The sequence below is a fragment of the Botryllus schlosseri genome, chromosome 15 (assembly GCF_051294905.1).
Source record: "Botryllus schlosseri isolate E-star chromosome 15, Bs_hap1, whole genome shotgun sequence".
Lineage (NCBI taxonomy): Eukaryota > Metazoa > Chordata > Ascidiacea > Stolidobranchia > Styelidae > Botryllus > Botryllus schlosseri.
In genome coordinates, this window is record NC_137250.1 from 20362830 (window position 1) to 20388968 (window position 26139).

Here is a 26139-nt window from a genome sequence, read left to right on the forward strand (position 1 = left end):
AAATAGACCAATAGCGCTCTCTGCGGTATTCGGATTTTCTATGTTGCAATATGATATACAAAACCGGTTGAGGCCGGTTTGATATGGCTCTTCACTCTTCTGATTCGTATTCTTTTGTTACCTTCGACCTTAACAAAGTCCCGGATGTACGAGCATCAACATTCGTATCTCAGCCGCCATGTTACGGAAAGTGTAGCGGGCGGGAATTATTAGTAAGCCGTGAGACCGTAGTAGAATGTTGGAACGAACACTGTTGTAAATTGGAATTATCGGATATGAATCAACCTTTCGTAGTAAAGTAGGGAGTCGGCCGGCACAAGTTTGCTGGCTACAGGTGTTTTAGTAGGAAGGAGTTTGAATCAAATCCAGATAAAAGGATTATCATTTCCTGAAAAAGGGATCTTAAGAGAACCCCCAAAATCTCAATACAGGTAAATTGATTGATTTTGATGATTGTTTCTTATTTTTTGATGTATTGTGGTTAAAAATTACTATCTCGCAATGTAATCACCCCCTCTGTGATCTGCATCTTTGTTGACTTCTCGTATATCGGTAAGATAATTGGAAATGAGTTTGTCAATTACAAAATAATAGTTTTAATCATTTCAAAACATAATACTCGGCATGAGAAAAAAATACATCAAAATATTGCAGCATTAGTAAAAAAACAGTAGTTGGTGACCTGTTTGGAATCGGTGTCCTGTGCTCACACTACGTTTGATTTTTTAAATATTTTTTATTAAATTACTTCAACTTGGAGAATCATCGCTGCTCACCTGATATATCAGGCAAAACGTACTGAGATTCCAGTAGGGGTTGGTGAGTTGAGTATATGAATGAATCCTTATACTTAGCTTAGCCTAACATGCACATGCACTGGTGCAGTAGCATCATACAGAATGTTGTTGAGGAGGCAATATACATACTGGTACACAGATTAAACGTAAGCTTGAGTATATGAGTAGATGATGTTTGAGGAATAACACCATCTTGAACTGCCGTATGATTTAATACTTGACAACTAGCCTGTTCCAATATATCTTTAGTGAGCTTTGTGTCGGGACTTGATACAAACTGAATATTATACTGTCTTATGATATCAGTATAAAGCAACAAAGCCATCAGTGTCACGGCAAAGAAAATTTTCGATAACGTACGATTGATCATCTAGTGACATTCCATAATTACAGTTGGAGTTGTCACAAAATGAACATGAACATATTTGATCATTGGCACTTGACCAGTGAGCACCAGCACACTCGACAGTAAAGCGGCAAGGCCAACAATGAATTCCCGGCCATGAAATATCGGCTTTTAAAACCTGCAATTGCTGTACCGTATCTCGTGGCCACATTTGAATAGTATAGCACTTATATGCCTGCGTTACGTCTCTCTACTCCTGACCGAGTATAGTCCTCACTATAACTGGGCGAAAGAGTCGGGATCATATTTAACAGTCAGCTCGATTATTATACTTATAGTAGCTCCACTCTTCCATTCTATAAACCTTGAAAGAAAGTAAAGATTCCAGTATCAATAGTACCATGGGTTAATGCAATATATAACCACACACAATTCAAGAGCACGCCAAAGTCAAATCCAATATCACGCGAAGAGTTTGTAGTAGTAAAGATCACTACAATATACTTTCAATATCACTGTCGACTTGCTGGAAACATACATGTCTTCAAACTGGTGTAGACCTATACTACAGTCGAATGATATTGGTATCAAATGTATACTTATGAATTTCTATGCTCACGAGGACTAGTATACTTGTTGAACATGAGAACACCAAGAGCTGCTATTGCTATACTCTGCTCGACCATAGGATTTGAAGGTTAGCTAAAACTATGCAAAAGTGTTTTGCATACTGATGATTATATCAAATCCAGCATTTTGATAGGGCCTATATACTACAACAATGGTCAAAACTAACTTAACAATAATAAACTAGACAGTTCAGGAAAGATATCACAATGTGCAGAGAATGCGTCTTTTGAAAACTTGGAACGTATTTTTAGAAACCGTAGTACTGTATTTTGCATTGATGTTAATGATAAATGGAACTCATTGTTCCTTATAAACCAAATTCTTGACCGATTTTTCACTTTGAGGTTGAAATAATCAAATGTCATCTTATATATGACGAAGTCCAAGTCTTTTTCTATCAACGCACATTGAAATATATATATATATATTTTGTGTACATTGTTATTTAGTTTCTCGTTGCTTTGAATCCAGTGTATTTTCATGAGAAAAATTCGATCCCCTTATAGCCTATCTGTTGAAAGGTGATAAAAATGCTTTTTACTGACTGAGAATGTGTTATTGATGTCAACTACGTATGTGTTATTGTGTCACTTACCTTTAATCTCCTGGAATAGTGAGCTTAAACCTATTTTGTAATTCTAAAATTGTGATTCGATGTTTTGGTTTTTGAGTCTTTAGTCATGAGGCGTTCCACCGGGTTTAAAATATTTGCATTCTGTTCTGAAACTTAATTTCCTTAATATTACAGAGGAATCAATTAGTTTAATTTGGTATAGTATTCTTCGATAAATATAATGTTTTCCATGATGGTTATGGCCACATTCAACACTATGTTGTTGGAGAGTATTGTTATTGTTGCGTGACCATAGATTTGCAGGACAGGCTCATGAATTATTCTAGTGTTTCTGAAGTGTTGGTTGGTTATAGGCACTATTTACTGATGCAGTCCATACATACTGCAAGTAGATACGCATTAGTAAACTGGCTTTTAATCACAATTAATGCAAACGCTATTTTTTGAGGGATTATTGCAATCTTAGTCCAACAAAAGCCGAAGAGTTGTCTGTGCTGAGCTGTTATCCTAGAATATAAGCGCCATACTGCATGTGAAAGCAAAAGCATTTGAGGAACGTTCTGCATAAAATGTTAACCTGCAATTCTATCAAGTATACTGCTTTTCCATCTATGCAATCAGATTAGCTATGATAACTGGACTTGTAATTCTTTGTTGATGAGTGGACCATTACAATAGGAATTGTCCAGCATCAGATGCAAAGTGATTGGTGTACATTGTGTACAATTCCATCAATATGCTAAGCACTTATCTCTTTGTTTGTGAGGAATTCTCTTTGATAAGTACACATTCATGCATGCAGCTATATCGGTTCATCACCATAAATGTCATATAGCTTCTCTCGTATGTTTTCTATGTCATTGCGGCTGCAAGCCTAGAAAGTTCATCCCTATTTTTTCCTAATCTCTAGGTTGCAGTTTGTACGGAGTGGTTCAGAGTGGTAGTAACGAAAAATAGCTAATTGAGATAACTATAAGGGCAATATTTTATATTGAGATGTATTGTACTCAAGAAGAGCTGGATAGCATTGAGTGTGAATTCTTCGTAAATTGCAGCACTAGACTTGAAATTACATGGGGATTCCCCATACCTGAGATTGGGTTATTGTGACGTTATTTGGGGAGAACTTGGTTCAATTCAGTATGTTGTCGAATCGGCTACACATAAAATACTGAATGTCGGGTCAGGTTTATGTGCGTTTTCCACTGTTAGTTGCAAAGATGTTGTACTAGTTCCACCGAGAGAGAGAGTAGCGTTTTATTTTCAAATGAAAAGACTGGTGAGGAATTCTAAAACTGTTGTTGATCAACTGCACTGGAATTAGGTGAATGGAGAACCATAGTGACCCTGATTTCTAATAATGCTAGAATAAAGTAGTTATGTGGGCAACCTGACATTTTTATCATAAATTGTTCGTCAAACCCAATGCAGAATATTCAAATATTGAAGGTTGTAGTAACTGGATGTGCGAACTATCGTACAGGACTAGGTCTGTAGGCCAGAAATAACAAAAGAACACAGTAAATTTGAGCTACAAAATGGCTGCTACATCATCAATTTCAATCAAGTTATGTTCAATTTTGATGAAGTACAGTGTGTCAACTGCTTTTTCCAGGCAAAGGTGCTGTTAAAATTGCTTCAGTGTTCATTTTTTTCTATTTGCTATATAACAAACATACATTACTTTTTATGAATAAGAAATTCACCTCTCGCCCATGCTTATGTTTTAAGGATTTCAATATTGAGCAAACAATATGGCAGAAGGACCGCCTCCGATGAAACGCGTCAAAAGGGAGGGTAAGTGCAATATGAACGTATTGTTTGCTGGATACCGAATGCGCGGTTCTTTGGCAGAGATGTTCCAGCTGTTGGAAGAATCTCTACCCGAAGAGTTAACGAACCCGGGGTTGTCAAGCAACGGATATTCGGTGGCTTCGAGTCGCCCTGCTTCCCAGTCGGTTCAAATGATAGGTGCGAACAGCGTACTTTCGCCGCACGCCGCCCCCCTGTCCGCAGCGCAAACGCATAAGAACATCGCGAACCTACTGCAGAACTCGCCCAAACACGGGTCGACCTCGTCGCCAGTTAGTAATAACAGCCCGCGACCTCAGCAGCAACACACTCCGCATCCACAGCCGAGCCCGCTGAGCGCGCAACCTACTTCCATGCAAAGTCCTAACGCCGGTACCTTGAATGCTCTTAGGAACAATTTGAAATCGCCCCCCGCTGCGATACCAAGGCCCAACAGCAGACCTAACAGTGCGATAAGCGCGACTCCATCGCCGAGACCAGTCTCCATGCAGATGGGGTCTATGGGCGTCAGCAGTATGGGGACTACTATCGCCGCGAATACGAGTCAGATTCGAGTGCCCCATCAGATGCAGCATATGTCGATGGCGTCTTCGATGACGCCTGTGATGCCGCAGGATAAGATGAGCATCGCGAACGGCATGGGCCGGATGAACCCGGGCGGTCTTGGAAACGACATTTCCAATGACATGGGAATGGGGATGGGCACGCCGCAGATGATGAATCAACAGGGAAATTACATGGGGCAGCCGAGAATGACGATGCAGGTTTGTGATGGGCTGATTTGATTGCGAGTTTCGAAGGAATGTGTTGAGAATTTCCACTCATTCGCCAGTTCTTAGTTTTCAAGCGTCGATATTTAAATTATAACTTTAAAACTATATTATGCTCCATGACTGTGGTTTCCAACACGTTTTTAAGACGACCCATTTAAAATAAATATTCAGATCTCGTGACGCAAAAAATTATCAATTCTTTACTGATTGAAGTAATATGCAATTTTGATGTAAAATGAGTATAAGCACTGAGTATCCTTTCTTAATGCGTGCGATGTTGTAGATATTTTCAAGTTTTGTGATTTCTTCACGTTTTACATTACCGTATATTCATTATTTATTATTTTTTTGTCTCAGGCACAATATGATTGCAGACAGCGACCGATAATAATAAAGGTGACCCTAGTTTGGGTCATGACACTTGCGTCGGGAACCTTTGCTTTTTAAGATCTGTCCTTAGTTGTGTTCACCACAGATTACATGTGATGATAAATCAATAGGATCCACGCAACCCCCCCCCCCCCCCAAAAAAAAAGAAATTTTGAGCTCCACGGAAAAAAAGAGGTTTTCTCACATGCGATAAACACAATATTTCCTTCAGACGAATCCTCAAATGTTCCAAAACTCGAATAATTACGGAACGTACAACAACATCCAATCGGGTCCAAAACCAATGGCTTCGGGGGTCTTCAACGACCCCACGAGACCCTCGTCTGCGACTGGTGTAAGTTTGATTGTCACGGTTTAACAATATTTCGAGCTGAGGCGTGATCGAAAACGTTGCTTTCAGGGCATGTTACCACAAGGTGTGGTTAATCCAAATCACGTCACCAACGGTATGATGATGGGTGACAAGCCCGGGGACAATATGCAAATGATGGGGCAACAGCCTAACATGAGCATGATGGGGGGCATGGATAAGTCCAACATGGCGATGCAGCAGATGAGGAGTAATAACATGCAGATGGTACCGACTGGGAATGTACGACATCCGAACGCTCCAGTTCAGGACATGGCTGGAGCTATCATGTCCCAAGACGGGACCCAGCAGCAATCAATCCAAGTTAACGCTAATATGCACAACATAACGAATATGAATCAGGTATATACGCTAACAACCTGGATTATAGTGCTATCGTATTTTTTACAGTTGAATGATATATTCATATCGAAATAAACCCTAGTATTTTTTGCTGACACTCGTCAGGAGTAATCGTCAGCAACTAGTAGAGAATTGTAAAAAACAATCGTATATCAACAATCGTATCACCAAATATGTCACTGCCATGAGATATTTGAGTAATCAAGGCAGACAGATGGTTTGTACTATTGGTAACTACTTGCACATGAACTCTTAATGTATTGTCATGTGAAATTTTGATACAATAGCACAATTCTTCAAGATCTCTATATAAAACGCAAGCCCACCAGACTTCTATATAATGAGAATGATATTGCAGCAAACCCAACAACCCGGACAAGAGCAATTTGTCAATATGCCGGCGCGTAACCAGCCGGCACAGTCTGCCACGAGTGCCCCGGTGGACCCAGAGAAGCGTAGGCTCATCCAACAACAGCTAGTGTTGCTGTTGCACGCCTACAAGTGTTCTAAGAAAGAGGTGAGTCTGTGCCGTCGCTTTTTGCTGAATCAATATTTATCGGGATTGTTTTGTTTTTCAGCAACAAAACGGAGAATCTATAAACTGTCTTTTACCTCACTGCAGCACTATGAAAGATGTGCTGAAGCACATGAACGTGTGTAACGAGGGCAAGTCTTGTCAAGGTACGGATTGCTGTTAAGCCTGCTCGTCGATTTGTCTCGTTAAAGTTCAGAGTTCAGCCGTGTTGAAATGCTCATGCTTTTTTGTGGGTTGTTTCCAGCAAAATTCTAGTTTTGGGAATATATCGATCTGGTAAAAACATCAGCGAGTGGCAGAACCTAAATCGTTTGCTGTTATGAATAATCGAGTATCGGGGTGATTCGATTTCGAGTCGGGTACTGAGCCTTAGAGCTGAGTATTCAAGTATCAGCTAATACGATATCATGTCTGTATTATTGACTTGAAAGGTTCAAATGATTACACCAAGATAATTTTGTATTTTTAGACCTTGACTATTTCATTGCGCTTTGTGATCACTACTTGCCAGAAATGTCATTTCATGAGTATTTGTAGCCTTTTGCGATGTGTTTTTGATGCTGAACTACGGCCCACCATTGTTTTGAGGCTCCAACAGCTATATTTTTCGTTTATAAAATAGTCCTCTTGGCATAAAGGTGCACATTTTCGTTACTCAAACAAATCAACTCTGACAATTACAATTAATACTTGACTCGGAGTTGAATACTCAAATTTTTGTGCCCAACCCCCGCTGTCCACCTATCCCCCAACTCTTAACGTAGGCTTTTACCGGAACTCCTGTGTTCAGTGGCACACTGCGCATCGTCGCGGCAAATCATCGCGCATTGGCGGTCGTGCAGCAGGCCCGAGTGCGAAGTCTGCCTACCTTTGAAAAGCGTGCCAAACAACAACTCGGGCGCCCCGTCGACGTCGATGCAACAAACGTGGCCGACCCAGACGCCGCACATGGGACAGACTTCGACCGGCGAGAACCACATCGCGGGCCCGTCGTCCGTGCAGTACGACGCCAACTTTATGAGTACGATAATGCTTGATTCGTGAGAGAAATCAGGTTTAACGGATGTCTGTTTGTAGAAGATCCTCTGATGCATCGGAACCCGATGTTGGGCAGGCCGCATAATCCTCAGGCTGGAAATATGCCGAATGGAGTCGCGAACACGCAGGTTCCCGGGATGGCGCCGTGAGTACCGTGGCCAGGGTTGCTGTAAATAAATGTCTTTATTTCTCGGATTTGTATATATTTTGAAACGTATTGTCTGATAAAACTAGTCAAACTACACTGTTCTTGTTTCTTAGATTAACTCTTATTTTCAAGCTGTGTTCTTACTTTGTCTTTATTTGTGGCAAGTTATTCCTTATTTCCGGCCGCGATATAGCTTATTGCATCTTATATATGTCTTAACTAGATGAATAGTAATAATTATAGCATCACATTTTGTCTACCGTCCTTGGTTCCAAATCAATCCGGATAACACATGCAGCATTTTCCTGCAATTGGTCCTTATTTTTTCCTAGTGTCCCTTAGTTGGTCTCATTTTCGGCGAAAACGTCTGTGAATATGTGATATTCGTCCTGGTCGAAAGTGGTGACCTTTTTTGTGATCAGTTTACTGATTTTACTGTTACGCTGTTGAAGTGTTTGGCTGTCCTTGGTTTTTGATCCATGTCGATGGCAACCATGACGATAAATGTCGCGTAGACGCTACGTTTTGCTAATCAAGGAAATTTGTGTTTATAGACGCCCCGGTCAGACGACAGACGGCACTAATTTCTTCACCCCGACCAGGGTCGAGAGGGAATGGCATCGCGACGTCACGGAGGAGTTACGAAATCATTTGGTGCAAAAATTGTGAGTTTTTCCTGTCTCTCTGGGATATGTTACTCTGAAATCACACTCCGAATTCTTTCGTTCAGAGTTCAGGCTATTTTTCCGACCCCTCAGAAGGTCTCGCTCACCGACGAGCGGATGAGAAAATTGGTGAATTTTGCGAGAAAGGTGGAATGCGACATGTACGAGGCGGCGAGCAGCCGGGTAAGATGCGGGAGCGTTTTTGTTGTTGTTGATTTCACGTACGGCGAGTGAGAGCGTTCCCTTTGCAGAGCGAATATTACCATTTTTTGGCGGAAAAAATCTATAAAATCCAGAAGGAACTGGAAGAAAAGAGAGCTTTGAGGAACAGGCCCGGAGGAAACCGTATGGGTACGTGCGTTTTGTTTGGTCCGGCGTAAGACAGATAGACGGTATGAGAGATGGATTCTGGTGGTAGCTACTTTAACATGTTATCGATAGCAATGTTCAAATGTCACCGTTGGACTCTAGTTGATTTTTCCGGCAAGAGCTTATTTCAAGTACAGGTACACTTCGAAGCACTCAAGTAGATTTTGTGTACTTGCTCTACTTTCTCAAGTGGTTATGATTTTTGAGTATATCCACTTCTAGCTTTCAGTTGTTTAGCCTGAACTAGGCCTAGCATTTTTACTTACTTGAAAATTGCTACTTTTACAAGGTTCCAAGTCACAAGTCAATTTTACTTTATGATCTTGACTCGAATCAATTCGAGTCATTTTCAATTCACAACGGGTCGAGTCTGCGTCATAGTGTTAAGACTTGAGTCCTAGTCCTAGCATTTTTCTCACTCTCAACATGATTATTCAAGCAGATAAAAGACAGCTTTGAGTCTATTTTGTGGTGTCGGTCCAAGTCGAGTCATGACTCGAGCCGTCACAACTCCGGTTTCACTCTGACCTCGAAATTTTAAAATTCAGTGACGCAAGACGGCCAAGTCCGCATGGGCCAGATGCAAAACGTACGCATGCCGAACGCCGGCATGAACCCGCGCATGGCGAGCCCGGGAATGCGTTTCAGCCAGCCCATGCCCAACCCCGCGGCCGGTCAGAGCCAGAGGATGGACAACATGATGGGGAATCCCGGCGTCAACACGGGCGACCCGGTAATGACAAAGGTGATCCATTTTTTGAGGTGTCAATCTCCCCTGGTTTAAAAATCGAAACCCCTTCTGATTTTTTTTGATTTTCTTTCACACCATCTGACAATCATAACCATGGCCAAGATGTGGCCGAAAGAAAATGAAAATCTTGAGATTTTTCCAAGATGCTCAAATGGACATTGATTCCATTGTGACGATATATATATAACGAACGTTTCAGTGTGTCAATACTGGGAAGCTTATCTGATCCTCGTTATTATCAGCATTTACGCATGATCTCGAGAATAATGAATTGACGATACCTTGGTGAATTTATAAAATTCCAAACTTTTTTCTTTCCTTGCTGGGTACGCACCTGGTCTTCATACGCACATATGATATGTGTTGATATCTTTCCTACTTTTGCCCCAAACAGTTCCAAATGGCGAGCCAAGAAATTCGGCACCAGCACATCAACGAAAACCAACTCTCGAATCCACAGCAGTTCAATCAAGCCACCAACGCCATGCAGGACATGAACGACAACAGATCGGACATGTTCGGCTCGCAGCAGGGGGGCATGAAGCCCAACCTGCTCCAGAACAACATCGGCCAGGGCCAGGCGATGCAGGGCGGCCAAAACGGAAATAACATGCTGGGTATGGCTTCGTCCGCGGCCTCTGAACAGCCGCGGCTCGAAAGGTTACTGCTCGAGACCAATCCTTCCGCGCCGTCTTCCACTTCCGGAGTGACTTCGACCGGTAGTTTTTACGGCCCCAGCGTCGTAGGGAACCAGTCCGGTCAGCCCCAGCGGCCCTTGTACACCTCAAACGACCAGAGCAAGCCGTCGCAAGGCTCGTCCCTGCAGGAAATACTGCAGGGCACGGCGTCGGCGGCGCCCGCGGCGCAGAACGTGCAGCAGACTTCGTTTGTGTCGTTGCCCGGCTCGAATACGTCGACGTCGAACGTGTTTGCGTCTCCTCCGCCTTTCGTGAGCGAAACAAAACCGAACGTACAGCCTGTGGGGTACCCCGGCGCCGCTTCCAAATGTGGCAGTGGGAAGGCAGAGGTAAGGACTCGAATGCAGACTGAATGAGACTAATTAGAGCAAAATGACTCTGATCAATTTCTTGTGTACTTTGTGATATTCTAATCTATTGTCTGGTTTCCCTGAAAATGTTATACGAGAACTGTATAGTGCGAGATGAGCCGAGCTTGGTGTATAGACGTTTGCCATTCTTGTGCGTACACGAAGGAACTCTGATTTGATAACCACTGAATTTGATTTTTGTTGTTTCTCTTTGTTATTTGTAGTTTAATGAGTTTTTTCAGTGATGCTAATAATAGTGTAATTTTAAAAAGCTGAGAATTTTCTAGTTTTCCATTTCTGCGTGAATGGATTTGCGGAAATGGTTTCCGTGGATATGTTGCAAATAGCACGCGAAGCCAGAATAGTGATTGTGGGATCCTGCAGGTGTCTCTTGTCTTTTCCAACCTTCATTTGGCGTGCTTCTTTTGTAAAAACGGGCATACGATGATACATGAATTTTATATTGATTCATTCAACGTTGTTCCAGGTTTCTGCGGAGCCTGTGTCTGGTGGCAAAGGCGAGGAAAACGGAAAGAGCAAGGCTTACCCGAGCGGTGGGGGCGGCGGTAAATCGTGGTCACCGTCCAGAAGTAGTAAAGTGAACGTGAAAACCGAACCAAAGGTTTGTCGGTCTCTGTTTTTCTTATGCAGTCGCTGCCAAACTTGTGTGTCTTCAGACTGAGCCAGACGGCAAATTTCCCTCAACTTCTAAGCCAGAGACGAGTTCCGCGCCAAAGACCACAAGTCACGACCCGTTTGTCAAGCAGGAGAAGCCCGATCAGCCATTGACTAAGTCGGGCAAAACGCCGCATAAAGGTGGGTCTTGGCGCCTGGCAGGGTTGTAACCAAGTCACAAGGCTCCGAGTCACGAGTCAATCTCACTTTTATAGTTTTGACTCGAGTCAAGTCGAGTCATTTTCAATTCACCACCGAGTCTAAGTCAGCGAGTTGAGGGTCGAGTCTGAGTCATGGTATTATCACTCATTGTCATTGTGTTGACTGCTCAGTTTCCAGTTAAAGTTACACCCACTTTTTATGACTGTGTCTGGTGATATCGAATGGTTCGCATTTATAATATACTGATTTTCCTCACTTTAAGCAGTTTCTGGTCGCATTTCGAGTACAAGTACGAATAGACGAAATCCCAATAGTGTCGTTACTTTACTATTCACCGAAATTACAATGAAATGTCGGTCTTGGCCGTCTGAGTCTCGAGTCATATGACTTGGTTCGAGTCGTGCGCGATGACTCGAGTCCAAGTCTAGTCAATACAGAGATTGACAGAGGTTGAATCGAGTCGAGTCATTTCCGTATTTTGAGAAAATGACTCGAGTCATTACGAGCCTTGCGCCACGGCTGTTTACTCGGTTCCCTTTACCTAAGACTCTGGATATTTCAAACATTCCAATATAATTTTGACAGAACTCTGACTCCCAAGATTCCTTTGAATTCCAAAATAATGTGTTTTAAACATTTCCATTTTTTTGCATCAAGACACAATGCCAAGCGAATCAACCTTTTTTTGTGTTGAGTTTTTGAATCGCAGTTTCAGAAGGTATTCTTACATTGAAAAAAACTTTTTGCCAGCAACATTTGAGAACATTGATTTTTGTCGTTGCAGTGTTCGAACTGTTGGAGCTGAAAGTGGCTCTGCTCCCCGTGCTGGAAAAACTGTACCTGCTCGACCCCGAATCGGTCCCGTTCAGACAACCGGTCGACCCACACGAGCTCAACATTCCGGTGAGCACTCTCGTCTCGGAGTTCAGAGATGAGGCCTAATGAAAATAGAAAATTCGGGCCGAAATCATCAAATAAGTTTTTCAAACCCAAATCGTCTCTAAAATTTTCTGTCGTGAATTCCTTCCGACCTCTGATCCTTCTCTCTCTGCTCCAGGATTATTTTGACATTGTGAAGAGCCCGATGGACCTGTCGTCGATCCGCAAGGGTCTGGAGACCGGAAAGTACAAGGAGCCTTGGGAGTTTATCGCCGACGTGTGGCTGATGTTCAACAACGCCTGGCTGTACAACAGGCGCACCACCCGCATTTACAAGTACTGCACCAAGCTCAAGGACGTCTTCGAGAGCGAGATCGACCCGGTGATGCAGAGGCTGGGGTACTGCTGCGGAAGAAAGGTAGAAATTGGGTTTTAACTATTTTCACTACACTATTTCTACTTGACAGATTAACTAAACAAGGCCCTGCAATGGTAACTGTTCCTTGGGGAGAAATTTACGACCATCTCTGCGTATTCATAGCTGTGCGTTTCTGTTTTTCAGTTGGAGTTTATGCCAATGACTCTATGCTGCTACGGCAAGCAGCTCTGCACAATACCCACCGGGGCTGTTTATTACGATTACCAGAATAGGTGCGGTCTGAATTTCGATGATTTCATAGCTGCGAGGCAATTACAGCACTCTCCTGTTTCAGATATGACTACTGTGAAAAATGTTTTAACGATATACCAGGCGACGCGATTTCATTGGCCGACGATCCTAGCCAGCCGCAGACTTCGATAACGTGAGTATCAGTTCACAAGGCTTATGACGAGAGATTTTCCTTTATTTTCGCCGCTATTGTGACTGCGTCTCGCGTGCTGATGACCGGCCGTGACTAAGTCGGTTATGTTGCGCGTTGAGTCATGTCGGCTTGTTTCACAGTACGATACCGAAAAGCCAGTTTGAGAAGAAAAAGAACGACGTGCTGGACCAGGAACCTTTCGAGACGTGTAACGCGTGCGGACGCAAGATGCATAAGATCTGCGTGCTGCATATGGCGCCCATTTGGCCGGAAGGGTACGTTTGTGATTTTACTTGATTGGAAAACATGTTAGTACTGTCGCTATGTTGGTTGAAAATTCCTAGCTTTGGTATATACTATTAAGTATATGATATTAACTTACTCGGAAATTTCCAGAGGCTGCCAAAGCAAACGCCGTTGTTACTCGATTACATGAGAAAAGAAGTATTTCAGTTTCGCTAAAAAAAATGGACAAGTATAAGTAGTCTACAATACGATTGTTCTTTTTACAATGTTCTCGCCAATTATCTACCAGTTGCTGACGATTACCCATGACTAGTGTCAGACAGTTTTAGTTCAATATGAATTATTCAATTGCATATTGAAGTTCTGTACCCCTCAAGAAGCTCTTTATTGTTTTCCGCGTTGTGCTGTCATCGGGACGTTTCATTTGAGTTTTTTCTAATGAATATGCTTGAAAAATATGATTTTTCGCATTTAGGTTCACTTGTAACGAGTGCCTGTCCCGGCGCGGGGCGCAACGCAAGCCCAACCGCTACGTCGCCTCGAAACTGCCCCAAAACAAACTGAGCGAGCACATCGAACGGCGCGTCAACAACTACATCAAGAGGACGGACACGACGGGCGTGGCGGGGCACGTGCACATCCGGGTCGTGTACAGTGGCGACAAGACGGTGGAAGTGCGGTCCGGGATGAAAACCAAGTAAGGACGCGTTCGGGGGTGGCGGGGTCGAGTGTATGGGGTCGTGTGATGCATGCGGCGCTTGTGTTTCAGATTTGTTGACACGAAGGAAATGCCGGAGACGTTCCCGTACCGGGCGAAAGCGTTCTTTGCGTTTGAAGAAATTGACGGTGTCGATGTCTGCTTTTTTGGTGTCCACGTGCAGGTATAGGGTTTGTTTCGGTGATAATCGGCGTGTTTGGGTGCGAATCATCATCGGCGATCGTCTGAACTTTGCACATAATGCGCATGTATGTGCGTTTGGTATTAACTGTGTCTCGTTAACGACATTCTCGGACGAGTGTACTTTTGTATTCACAAGCGTACGGTGTTTCACGTGATCACCAAGTATGTTCCCCACGAAATTCGTTATATTACCTTGCAGAACCATGCATTTATAACTGGTTTACGGACGGTGGTTACGGTAACATAGGAACCGTAACCAACCCACAACGCCGACTTAACCCTCCTCCTGACTTATTCTAGCGTATGTATCTATTTCTGGGCAAGAAAGTACACTTGTGATCCTCACCGATATCACCGGCCAGCAATTATTACGTTTCGTGGAGAACACATTTGATGATCCTGTTGAAGAACATATATTTTGCATGTTCAAGACCGACATGATATGCTGTCGAGCTAACGTAGATAAGTCGGGACCGTTCTGACGCTTTGTTTTTCAGGAGTACGGGTCGGACGCGCCACGACCCAACCAGCGTCGGGTCTACCTGTCCTATCTCGACTCGGTGCACTTCTTTCGTCCGAGGCACCTGCGCACGGCCGTTTATCACGAAATTCTAATCGGCTATTTCGAGTACTGCAAGAATCTCGGGTGAGGGATCGTTTGATTGTAGAATTGTATTTTCGATATTTTCTCAAGGTGTAATGGGTAAATAGGTGTGATTATGCTGAATCAATATAATCTTATCTTGAATGTACCGTGTATCTGGGACTTTCCGGTTGCTAAAAGTTACATATTGGGACTGAATCACCCGGCTACTCCCATTTGCTTATTTGATGTCACTGTTTTGCTGGGCAGGTACGAATTTGCTCACATATGGGCGTGCCCGCCTTGCGAAGGCGACGACTACATCTTCCATTGCCACCCGCCTGAGCAGAAGATCCCAAAGCCAAAACGCTTGCAGGACTGGTACAAGAAGATGCTCGACAAAGCCATCGTGAGTGACGCCTGTCCTTATGTGAAGCTCCACGAACGCTTCAAAACCCCCGCGTTTTTATATTCTGTCAGAGCGAACAAGTCATCATCGACTACAAGGACATCTTCCACCAGGCCAAGGACGACAGGTTACAGTCTGCCCGCGAGCTGCCCTATTTCGAGGGCGACTTCTGGCCCAACGTGCTCGAGGAGAGCATCAAGGAGATCGAGCAAGAGGAAGAGGAGCGGAAACGCGCGGAGGCCAACGAGCAGGCTGCGGCGGAAGAGGTGGGTGTCGATCTGTCTTATTTTCGGGGCTTTGCTTTGTATTATAGATACGGACGTTCCAAAATTCACTTTTTTCTGCTCAAGTTGAAGTTGTGGAGCTGTAAAATTTAAGGACAGTGGTACTAGAACATGACTAGGCACCAGGGCTGTAACCAAGTCACAAGTCGAGTCACCACAGAGTCGAATCCTAGTACAAGTCATTGTGTTGACTGCTCAGTTTCCAGTTAAAGTCTTGCCAAACCCACTTTTTATAACTCTGTTTGCTGATATCAAATGGTTCGCATTTATAATATACTAATTTTCCTCACTTTTAGCAGTTTCTGGTCACATTTTCAAGCACCAGTGCCAATACTCGGTCTTGGTCGTCTGAGTCTCGACTCATATGACTTGGTTAGAGTTACGCGCAACGACCCGAGGCCAAGTTGAGTCAATGCACAGATTGACTCGAGTCGAGTTATTTCCGTATTTTGGGAAAGTGACTCGTGTCATCGGAAAATCGTGACTCTGGTCAAGTCATGACTCGAGTCATTACAACCTTGCTAGGCATGCCTCCTAATGTTTTGTAGAGCGGATGCCCTAGTGTGACCTAGCACAATAAATTCTTGCCAACTACGATGGGCTTACGTGGGCTCCTTAAAACTATCCCGTACTCAGCTTTAGTTGCCCCTATGAGTAAAAATGTTTAAAAAAAATGGAATTAATGTCGTACGTTCACGTACTCGAACATGCGGTATAAGAAGGGCTTTTACCTACGATACTTTCTCCTGTCATTACGATACGCTAGCACTGTGAATTTATATGCAACAGAACCGCACCTTAATATTATTGATCCGCCTGCATGCGATAGTGATCGATCTCGTAGGCCCTCCACGTACTGTTCGTTTCCATTTCCGCACATTGATTTTCCTTCGCCCTTATTATCTCACCAGGCTCTCTTATTCAAGTTTTCACCTCTCCAGTCCGATCAGGGAAGTAACGGCGGCCTTAAGAACGGCGCCCAAAATAAGAAGTCGAAAAAGGCCAATATTAAAAAGACGTCGCAGCGTACCGCGAAGAAGAAGGTGCCACAGGTCACGAACGACTTGTCTGATAAACTCTATCAGATTATGGAGAAACACAAGGAGGTTTGTACCTGCAAAAGACGTGCTACGTTTGCCACTGCCTGTTTTGCATAATTTTGACTTGTTTGAAATGCGATCCCCTCACCCAACAACAAGGAATGGTATTGCTATTTCTTACTCTATTTGTATTTGGCATTTTACATTTTCACCTATCTTTGAAGCCGGTTTTGTTTTGTCAGGACAGGCAGGGGATATGTGTAATTGATGAAAGTTTGTTATCGGCTCTCGCAGTATAATAGATTGGGAAGTTGTTTGGAAAATTGGATTCTTTTTGTTGCTTTTGAAATTAGACTCATCTACCACTGATATCTTCCTGCTAGGTCGTGCCGGGAGGGTAAATGTATTCGCGAATTTATAACATGAGGTTTAAAAAAGGGGTACAGTCTGGTAAGGTAAAATTTAAAATTGCATTAATAGAGTCTTGGCCTTTGAAAATTTGATGCAAGTTAATGTTAAGTGTGTTATGTACTTCACTCCCTATATCATGTAAATTTCAGCATTTCACAATAATTGCTTGGAGGCCAAATTGAGGGGTTGATGGGTAATGGGAAACCCCTCGTTCTCTTGCTGGGATGCTCAAAAATTCCAAATTGCTTTTAAAGTGTTTGGAGTCCTATAAGTACATGCCGGAATGATCGATGTTTTCATTGCACAAAATGTTTCGCTTTGAAATTGTATGACACAAATGGGTGGCTGGTTTTCGGAATGTATTTTCACAAACCAAATAGCAAACTGAAGCTGTTGCTGTAAAAACAGTAAGTCGAGAAGAAACTGTATAAATTATATAAGCTGGAAGCCAATTAAATCTATATTCAGTATTTATTTACGATGTTTATTTCTCGGTTTTGTCCAGGTGTTCTTTGTGATCCGATTAAACCCCGTGGAATCGGTGAGTAAGATGGGTCCGACCACCGACCCCGACAACACGCTGCAGTGCGATCTGATGGACGGCCGAGACGCGTTCCTGACCATGGCCAGGGAAAAGCATTTTGAGTTTTCGTCGTTACGCCGCGCCAAGTGGTCCACCATGGCGATGCTGATCGAGCTGCACACGAGCGGACAGGATAAGTTCACGTACCAATGCAACAAGTGCCACAACAACGTGGAGACGCGGTACCAGTGTACAGTGTGTCATGTGAGTGTTGGTTTTGCCGTTTTTAAACACACGATTAGCGTACAGATCAGCTAACTTTATGATCTTTTTCTGCCAGGACTTTGATTTGTGCATTCCGTGCTACACCTCGACTGGACACGAACACAAGATGGAGAAGGTCGGGTTGGGTATCGACGACGGCACGATGGGTGCTGGAGGCGGCTCGCATAACAGTAAATCTGGGACGATATCGGTGGAGACGTGTCTACGTTCGCTGGTGCACGCGTGTCAGTGTAAGAACGCGAACTGCAACAAGCCCGCTTGCTTCACGATGAAAAAGGTATGTCTGCGAGTTGGCGGGTTTAATATTTTTGTTTGTTCTGGATTTGAGTATATCCAGGAATAAGTGAAGTTTTTTTTGGAAATTCGCACAAGATCTGTATATTGATAGAAATTCCATATTCGAATACGGGCTGATATAAATCGTAAATTCAAATCTGTTTGTGATTGCTAAGACTGGTGAATCGAGTGTCACGCGAGTGATAACTAGGCTTGAGGTCCGGTAACGCTCATTATGGCGACGTAATGGCACTGAAAGTGTGAAAAGTTTGTGTATATGCTGCTTTTATGCCACCCAAAGATAATAATGAGCTGGTTCTATGCCAGATTATAGATAATTTGGTCATAACGATATCATTGCGCTTGTGACAAAGCTGTTGGTCGGTCGAGACTTCACAAAACGGTCGTTTCCGCAAACGTGCATTGTACTTTATGCTTTCAAAGAGCTTCTTGGAGGTACAGAACTTCAATACACAGTTGAATAGTATATTCATATTGAAATGAACCTGAATATTTTCGGCTGACACTCGTCAGGGTAATCGTCGGCAACTAGTAGATAATTGCGTTGCGATGTAACCAATCGGGGTTTCAATGCTTCCGGGATGAAAAAATTATCGAAATTACAACTCTACTTGATTATAGGAGTTAATGGACAGTGGCGTGTGATTTCCACACTCGAAAATTAGTCTATCTCTACTCAACTTGAATGATTGCAATTTATATTCGGATTCGAGTGGATATCTCTAATGTATGCTATTTTTTATCGTGCGCGCGCCATTCTTGATTGCTTTTGTCACCAGGTGCTGCAACACGCCAAGAACTGCAAGAAGAAGTCTCAGGGCACGTGTTTGATTTGCAAGCAGCTGATAGCACTGTGTTACTACCACGCCAGGCACTGCCAGGAGGGCAGGTGCCCGGTGGCGTTCTGCCAGAACATAAAGGCCAAGATGAAGGAGCAGGAGAGACAGCACCGTTTGCGTCAGCAGCACCTGATGAAGCGCCGTATGAAGGTGATGACGCAAAAGTCAAACCAGCAGAGCGCAGCCAACACCAACGCCGCGAATACCTCAATCAGCAACCAGCCCAGCCCGAAAATCAATGCTCAGCCTATGACGGCGCAAAAAATGCAGCCGCCTATGATCTCGTCGCAAGGCGACGCGCCAATGACGAGTCCAGGGAACCAGGTCCAGATCGCGTCGCCCCGGATGAACCAGGGACACATGGGCAAGCCCGGGTCGGTGCCGCTACCCGTGCAGCAAACCCATATATTGAGCCCCGGGCAGGCGACCTACGCGGGCGGCAGAACGGGCAAACAGGCTTCGCCGCCCGCGGCGGCGGTCCGGGCGGCGCAGGCGGCCAAGATGGTTGCGCAGCAGCAGAGGGAGAGGGGGGCGATGGGCAGGCCGATGGGTCAGGTGACGGGGGTGAATCAGAACGCAGGCGGGTGGCCTAACACGAGGCAACCGGTGCCGGGGCACAACACGCAGATCGGCGTGACTTCACCGCAACCGGGCCAGGTCAATCAGCCAATGTCGGGTAAGGAACGAGCCGAATTGTTTTTATTTTTGTTACTTTTTTAATTTTAATACGATGGACCCGATTTTTACTCTTTATTTCATTTCCAACATGCTGGACCTGATTCATTTTCATTTCATTTTGCAATGCACTGAACCCGATTATTGTTCTGCGTTTCTTTTTGAATTGTATTCATTTTTTCCATTCCCACCGTGCTGAAGCCATTTTTTCTCCGCAGCCCCTCGCGGTCCGAAACCCAGGAACCCAGGCCAGCTGATGGACTACCTGAAGCGAAACCCGCTGCTCATGAATCAGATCATGCAGCATCGGAGGAATAACCAGCCCGCCAATCCGCGGCCGTCGGTAAGATTCCTTTGTGGCGCAGCCTGGTATCTCGAATTCGTTTGGCGTGGTGATATGTAACAGTGTCGTTTTGCCGTTTAGAGTAACATGCAGCCCGGAATGCAGCAGCAGCCTGGCAACGTCATGATGCAGGCCAACAATATGCGTACCAACATCAATCAGCAGCAAATAAATATGCAACAGGTAAGCCGAGTGGAATTTTTCTTTTTCGTGTCACTTAGAGACTCATGTTGAATGTGTGTAGGATTGCTAGTGGATTTTACAATAGAAATGTAATGTCTATTATTATTATCAAAGCGATGCATCAATATTGCGGTGATATATTTTAGAATGAATGTTTCACCGAGTACGAGTGTGAATTGTGATATGCGGCATGTTTAATTTGACACTTGGTATGTATGTATCAATGTGTTGGGGATAGGGCTAAGTTGGAATTGGGATGAAGGATCCCAAAGGCTTACAGGTAATTGCGATTGTTGCACACCGTGTGATAGGTCAGGAACCACTGTCGTAGATATCGCTGCTCGCTAGTGAAGTTTACTAACATCACGTTAACTCTGATGTTGCCTTGTTCGTTTTATTATTATGACAAATGGGCCTTAACGTTGGGCGGTGTCTCTTGCAGGGAGTAAGCAACATCCAGCAGCCGATGCAGTGGAACCAGCAGCAGCCGCAACAGCAGCAGCAGCCACACAGGATGCAGCACCCGCAATCCCAGTTCCAGACGCCCGCCCCACCCTATCAGCAGGTGCGGCCGATTTTAAGTGTGTGTGGGGGGGGGGGGGGCAATGCTGAAATGCTCCTTTTTAGCAGTAATTTGGCGAATACAGAAATCAAGAGGGGTGTAGCTGCTTGCCTGCTTTCATTTTGTGGTGGCGAGAATATTTCTGTTTGTGTACGTTAGGATTATTCGAAAAGAATTTCAGCTTCAAATTTTTGTGGTTGTCAGTTCACCCTTTGTAACCGGCCGGCCTACTGACCAAAATTTTACTGCATCCACAAAAAAATGATAAAATGCCATCCATATGGATTAAATCGACGCCCAATATATTGCCGTACACCTGAAGTAGCCGCCTAGCGGTCCGAGATACTCTCACGGCTCAGACGCCAGAGGGAATACCGTTATGCGAGAAAATGTTCTCGATTTCTTGAAAATAAATTACAATTTTGTTCTTCTATATCTCCTGACGTCATACCTAGGCCCTCTCTTGGTATATGACCACCTGATTGCCTTCCGCATGAATATCTACATTCCAACGAGACATTACATGCTACTATAGCGCTTCATAGCCCAGCGCTACGATCTTGGAAAGGTAGCGATGATAAGCACAATCACGCGGCCGCCGCCGATGAGTAATCGATTACGTAATCTCGTATTCTCGCTGAAGGCAACGCGCGTCCAGCTCTACAGTCTACATAACATAGTAACTGCCTTGGCAATTTTGCCTGTAGTATATATCCCCATGCTATTGAAGTGTTATCAACCCCAGTTGCTTGTTATATGTAACTTGCAACTGCACAGGATCCGTAAGTATACAATATTGCCTTATTCGACACTGCCCAGTGCCCATACGCTCGAGAAGTCATTTCATGTGATACATTATTGCTTTATTTCACATCAATTTGAACTGTATTCTATACGGCTAATGTTCCAGGCATGATCAACAGTAGTCATAGAAGCCAACAGTAACTTCGTATACCATCTAAAACAGATATATAACTGCCTCTACATGACGTTGTTATTACAGGCTCGTGTACCAAAACAGCCGAACTCGCACGCTTATTTGTGCAGTGTTAGGGCTGGTGTAGGCTTTCTTATACAAAACTAGGCTCCATGATAGGGATATTGATGAATATGCCAGGATAATGGCTAAACATATGTACAATTTGCATTTGCCTGATGCAATTGTACATCTGTTTGAAACGGCAACGAGTCAGGTGCTCTCACGCAGCCATGATTTTCACGTAATAAGGTTTTCTTCTTTCACGTCAATTTGAAACCTCTTCTACGTGCTAATCTTCGATACAAGGACTTTCATAGAATAATATGACCAACAACAAGTCATAGAAGATAACTGTAATTGGTTAGTGACGTCTAGAACGGAAGATACAATGGTATATATTTCAGGCGGTCATTCACGCGAACATCTTTACAAATTCAATTTTGCGGTAAACGTTTTTGCGTGTTCAATCTGCATTTCAAGCAGGATATACATTGCAACAATAGGTTATACATGGTCTGATGTATGCGTATTTATAGGAGCTATCCATACAAACCGATTGCAATAGTTTATGACCAATACAGGTCTAGCTATCTTCGATTAAATACCGAATCTTCTGTGTTAAAGAGTCGCGGTCTAGTATACTAGACCGCCGGTCGCAAAGGGTTAACATTGTTAGGTTGGTGAACAAGCCGCTGCACACCAAAATTCGACTCAACTCCAACCAGTAAAAGTGAGGCTTTTGGAGTAGGCCTACAGAATTTTGGATATGAAAAAATTAGTATTTACATAAGAAATTCTTCAATTATAGAACCACCCACAGTAAATACTATTGTTGCAAATCCAAAATTTTGAATCACAATATCTTCGCTTCTTCTGGATAAGGGGTGGGCAAACTACGGCCCGCAACACTGTTGTGTCCGAAAGCCTCAAGAAACGTAAAAATAATGATAAAACTCGTACTAAAAATCAAATTACTGTGGGTGCTCGATTTAAACTTTATCTTAATATAATTCCACATGTTAACGGTAAGTTATATTCTTACCATAGTATTTTTTATATCATTGATGGCGGGATAGTTCGGCCTCGAGGCCAATGCATTTTAAAAGGTGATCACTGATCACAGAACGTATAGTGTAAATGACTTGATTCAGACCACGAATGTGATTTTAGATTGGCAACTTTAAGTGCTGTAATTGGGAAAACGTATTCGCGAGTGTGTCATATAGATACGTTCTTTCTTCTTTGCATGTATAGAAGTCTTCATCTTCTTATATTATTTATACATTATAGAAGCATATTAGGTAACATGGTTATGATACTGTCAGCATTGTGTGTCCTGGAGTTGCACCAAAAGTGCAATCAGCAAATCTATGAACAGATCGCTGCTCACAGACTCAAATTTACATCCAGTTCTAAGATTCGGGCCAACCTAATTTCAGCCCTAATTTCGACAATGAAAACGACCGGCTTATAAATTCTTGTGAATGTTTCTGACGCATGTACGCTATCATCAAATCATTGTTTGATTTGTTTTAAATACACAAATGCATGTACATTTTTCCATGCCGTCGGCCACCATATAATCAAATACCAATATTTTGGCTTATCTTAATTTTATATAGTGCGGCCCGCGAATGCATTCAAATGTTGAATTCGGCCTGCGAGCTAAAAAGTTTGCCCACCCCTGTTCTAGATGGAATTAAGCGAAATTTGCTCTGAATCTTTTTTTAACAACTCAATATAGAGTTTTAGAAGTGTGTTGCCGCTAGAATCCGCCTGTCTGGTGCCGATTGCTGTGTGACAAGAGTTCTGTCGTTTCAGGCGATATCTCAGCAGAGAGTGATGACGATGAGGTATCCCCAACAAAGAATGCCTAATCAGATTAGGAACCACACTGTAAGTGACAGGATTTTTTTATGCATTGTCAATTGCTTTTGAGCCGATGTTACAACGGTGTCTTTGTCTTGAGATTTAACTGGGACACATAAGTCCATGAAGTGATTTGAATGTTGCTTAATCGCAGAATTATTTATGAACTAAAAGACTTTTCATGTGCCACTTATCAAGAGTAAAAATGACAAGCATATTTACGGAGATTCAAATGAAAACCAATTTGACAAAGTGTACCATTAACACTTGATAAGAGAAGATAAATAAAGTAAAACACTGGAATTATTTGAATAAGTCTAGTTTTGTACTCGCTTTAAACCACTGTTACTTTTTTAGATGAATCAAGTCGTCATGAGCCCTCAAATGACAAATATGCAACAGGGCATGCAGAACACCCTCCAGCACCACCCCAACATGAACGCAAACGCCGGTGTCCCCGTGTCTCACCCGGCCCAGCAGCAAATGACCCCGGGCCGGACGGGCATGCAGCAGATGCCGCCACACGCCATGCCCGGCCGCACCACCCCGATGAGCCAGAACCAGGGCGTGCCCCAACACATGGTGTCCAACATGGAACAGCAGTTTAACGTGGGCGCCACGCAACAGTCTATGATGGGCGGCGGGACTTTTTCGCATCCCGCTACGCCGGGGGCTGGGTTTAATAATGCGGGTAACGCTTTTCAAGGTAACATTAACATTAATCAGGGCATGGGCCATTTAGCTAACCCCAATCAGGGTATGGACAGTTATGGAAAAATGAACGATAAATGAAACTATGAAACACGCCTCTGAGGTGAATGAAATGTGTGTCGCCACGCGTACGATGTGAGATCGTCTGTGTCTAGCTGGACCGGGGCCCGGTTCGAAGTCGGTACGTGGAGTCTATATGGGATGGTGCAGGCAATTACCTTTTTCTGTATACGAGCGAACTTCTATTTTCTGCGGAGAACCTGTTGTTGTTTTTGTGGGAATACCGACTGTGTGTGAAGGTGACTATGATGAACATTGTGTATCGTACCCTTGAAAGTGAGAATTTGATGCGTGTCATCTCTATCTTCCCTTCGCGCGCCCCCCCTGTATGGATAAGCTATATTTTGTTATGCCTGTTGTGGATGACTTTAAATAAAAGAGTTTTAATTTGTATGTATTTACATCATCTCTTCTTTTTCCCTCTATTTTCATTTGTTTCTCTGGAGCGCCGCGGCGGTTATACTGTCCGACCCGGAAGGCAAGCGCGCCGCTTGGTCCCGCGGACGCCGCCAATCGGTCTATTTCCAATTTTATTCAATCTCTGCTTTGAGAGTTCTTATACCAAGTAACCCCACCGCGCGTGCGAGTGTACGGAACAGCACGGCTACGAGTAATAATAATTTATTCTTTTCGATTATACGTTTCTAAAAGTGCATTAGGGCTAGGCGTAACCTGAGAGTTTTTGATACTTGAAATCGTTTGATTTGTATTTCAATAAAGTGTGGTGGATCATCCGTGATTTCCGCTTGCCGAAAGTTGTGCGTGTTTGCTTGCTTGGAATTGACAGTCAGCGTTGCGAGACAGGAGTTTTTTTAGGAAAATGTGTAAGATTCGAAAACCATGCAATGAATCTGATGAACTGGAGCTGAAACTTTTCCAGCAGCACGTTAAGTGCGAAGTCCGGCTTAAATCTTTATTATCAGACCAAAGTCTACTCTGCTGTCGGTTCCAAATGTCGTGATCAACCCCACAGGGTTGTCAAAAAGTGCAGTGAAATGGCCGTGGTGGAGAAAACACCAAATTATCTTCAATGTGATAATGGCAATGGAAGTGAATCTAATGAACTGGAGTTGAAACTTTTCCAGCAACACGATGAGTGAAAAATGTCCGGCTAAAATCTTAAATATCAGACCAAAATCCGCTCTGGTTCCGTTCTCCACACTACACCAACGTGCACAAGACAGAAGGTGTCGAACACAACGATAGGCCATCATACCTGTGATGCTGCAAATGTGTTTTATTTTGGGGATAGATCGCAGTCTCCACACTAGGGCTGGGCACGACGATTGGACGGCTCGAATCTGAATCGCTGACCAATTCCAACGAATTGGAGATTATTTTTTCGAGCACTGAAATTATACGCTCCTTGTCACTCACTAGGAGTTCATGTACCACCGAAAATTATACTTTCGCTATTATTTTCCTCTGTGACAGCTTCGAAACCCCGATTCGTGTACCCAGCGTACGCAACATGTAGTACAGAGCATAGCACATAGTTGAGATGTCGTGATCAAGCCACAGGGTTGTCGAAAAGTGCAGTGAAATGGGCATGGCGGAGAAAATACCAAATTATCTTTAATGTGATAAGGAGGACAAGTTTTTGTTGCATTAAAATCGCGAGAAAGTTGCATTTATTTTCAACAAAAGTTGCATGCATAATTTTTGTTGAATTATTAGGGTATGAGATACTCCTAAGAGGTCTATCGGCTTCTTGGGACCTATCATCTGGAATGCATTACCACCACATATTCGTGAATTGCCTTATAATAGATTCAAAAAAGACCTACTTGATCACCTCCTGTCGTTATACTAACACTGTTGCCCTACCTCGC

General features: G+C 43.5%; 2 protein-coding genes across 3 annotated transcripts in view; one reads left to right on the forward strand and one right to left on the reverse strand.

The window, feature by feature from the left end:
• LOC145457449 (epithelial membrane protein 2-like) overlaps positions 1–26139 on the reverse strand; it is a 417463-nt gene that overhangs the window by 165331 nt on the left and 225993 nt on the right. The window lies entirely within an intron of this gene.
• LOC145458159 (histone acetyltransferase p300-like) lies at positions 133–25062 on the forward strand. 2 transcript variants are annotated; one of them, XM_080336522.1, is made up of 35 exons: positions 133–431; positions 4079–4144; positions 4202–4923; positions 5534–5656; positions 5723–6034; positions 6393–6551; positions 6613–6715; positions 7360–7590; positions 7647–7752; positions 8310–8420; positions 8486–8603; positions 8672–8771; positions 9338–9522; positions 9935–10567; positions 11076–11210; positions 11266–11404; positions 12210–12328; positions 12483–12722; positions 12867–12955; positions 13018–13107; positions 13248–13382; positions 13829–14050; positions 14123–14234; positions 14752–14900; positions 15108–15246; positions 15318–15512; positions 16442–16636; positions 17487–17768; positions 17845–18066; positions 18866–19601; positions 19819–19943; positions 20025–20126; positions 20569–20691; positions 23489–23563; positions 23894–25062. In XM_080336522.1, exons 2-35 carry the CDS (start codon positions 4102–4104, stop codon positions 24326–24328), a joined length of 7005 nt encoding a protein of 2334 aa, XP_080192648.1. In that variant the 5' UTR covers positions 133–431; positions 4079–4101; the 3' UTR covers positions 24329–25062. The 2 variants fall into 2 exon arrangements, with proteins under 2 accessions (XP_080192648.1, XP_080192647.1); XM_080336521.1 differs by having other exon boundaries at positions 134–431; positions 9338–9534.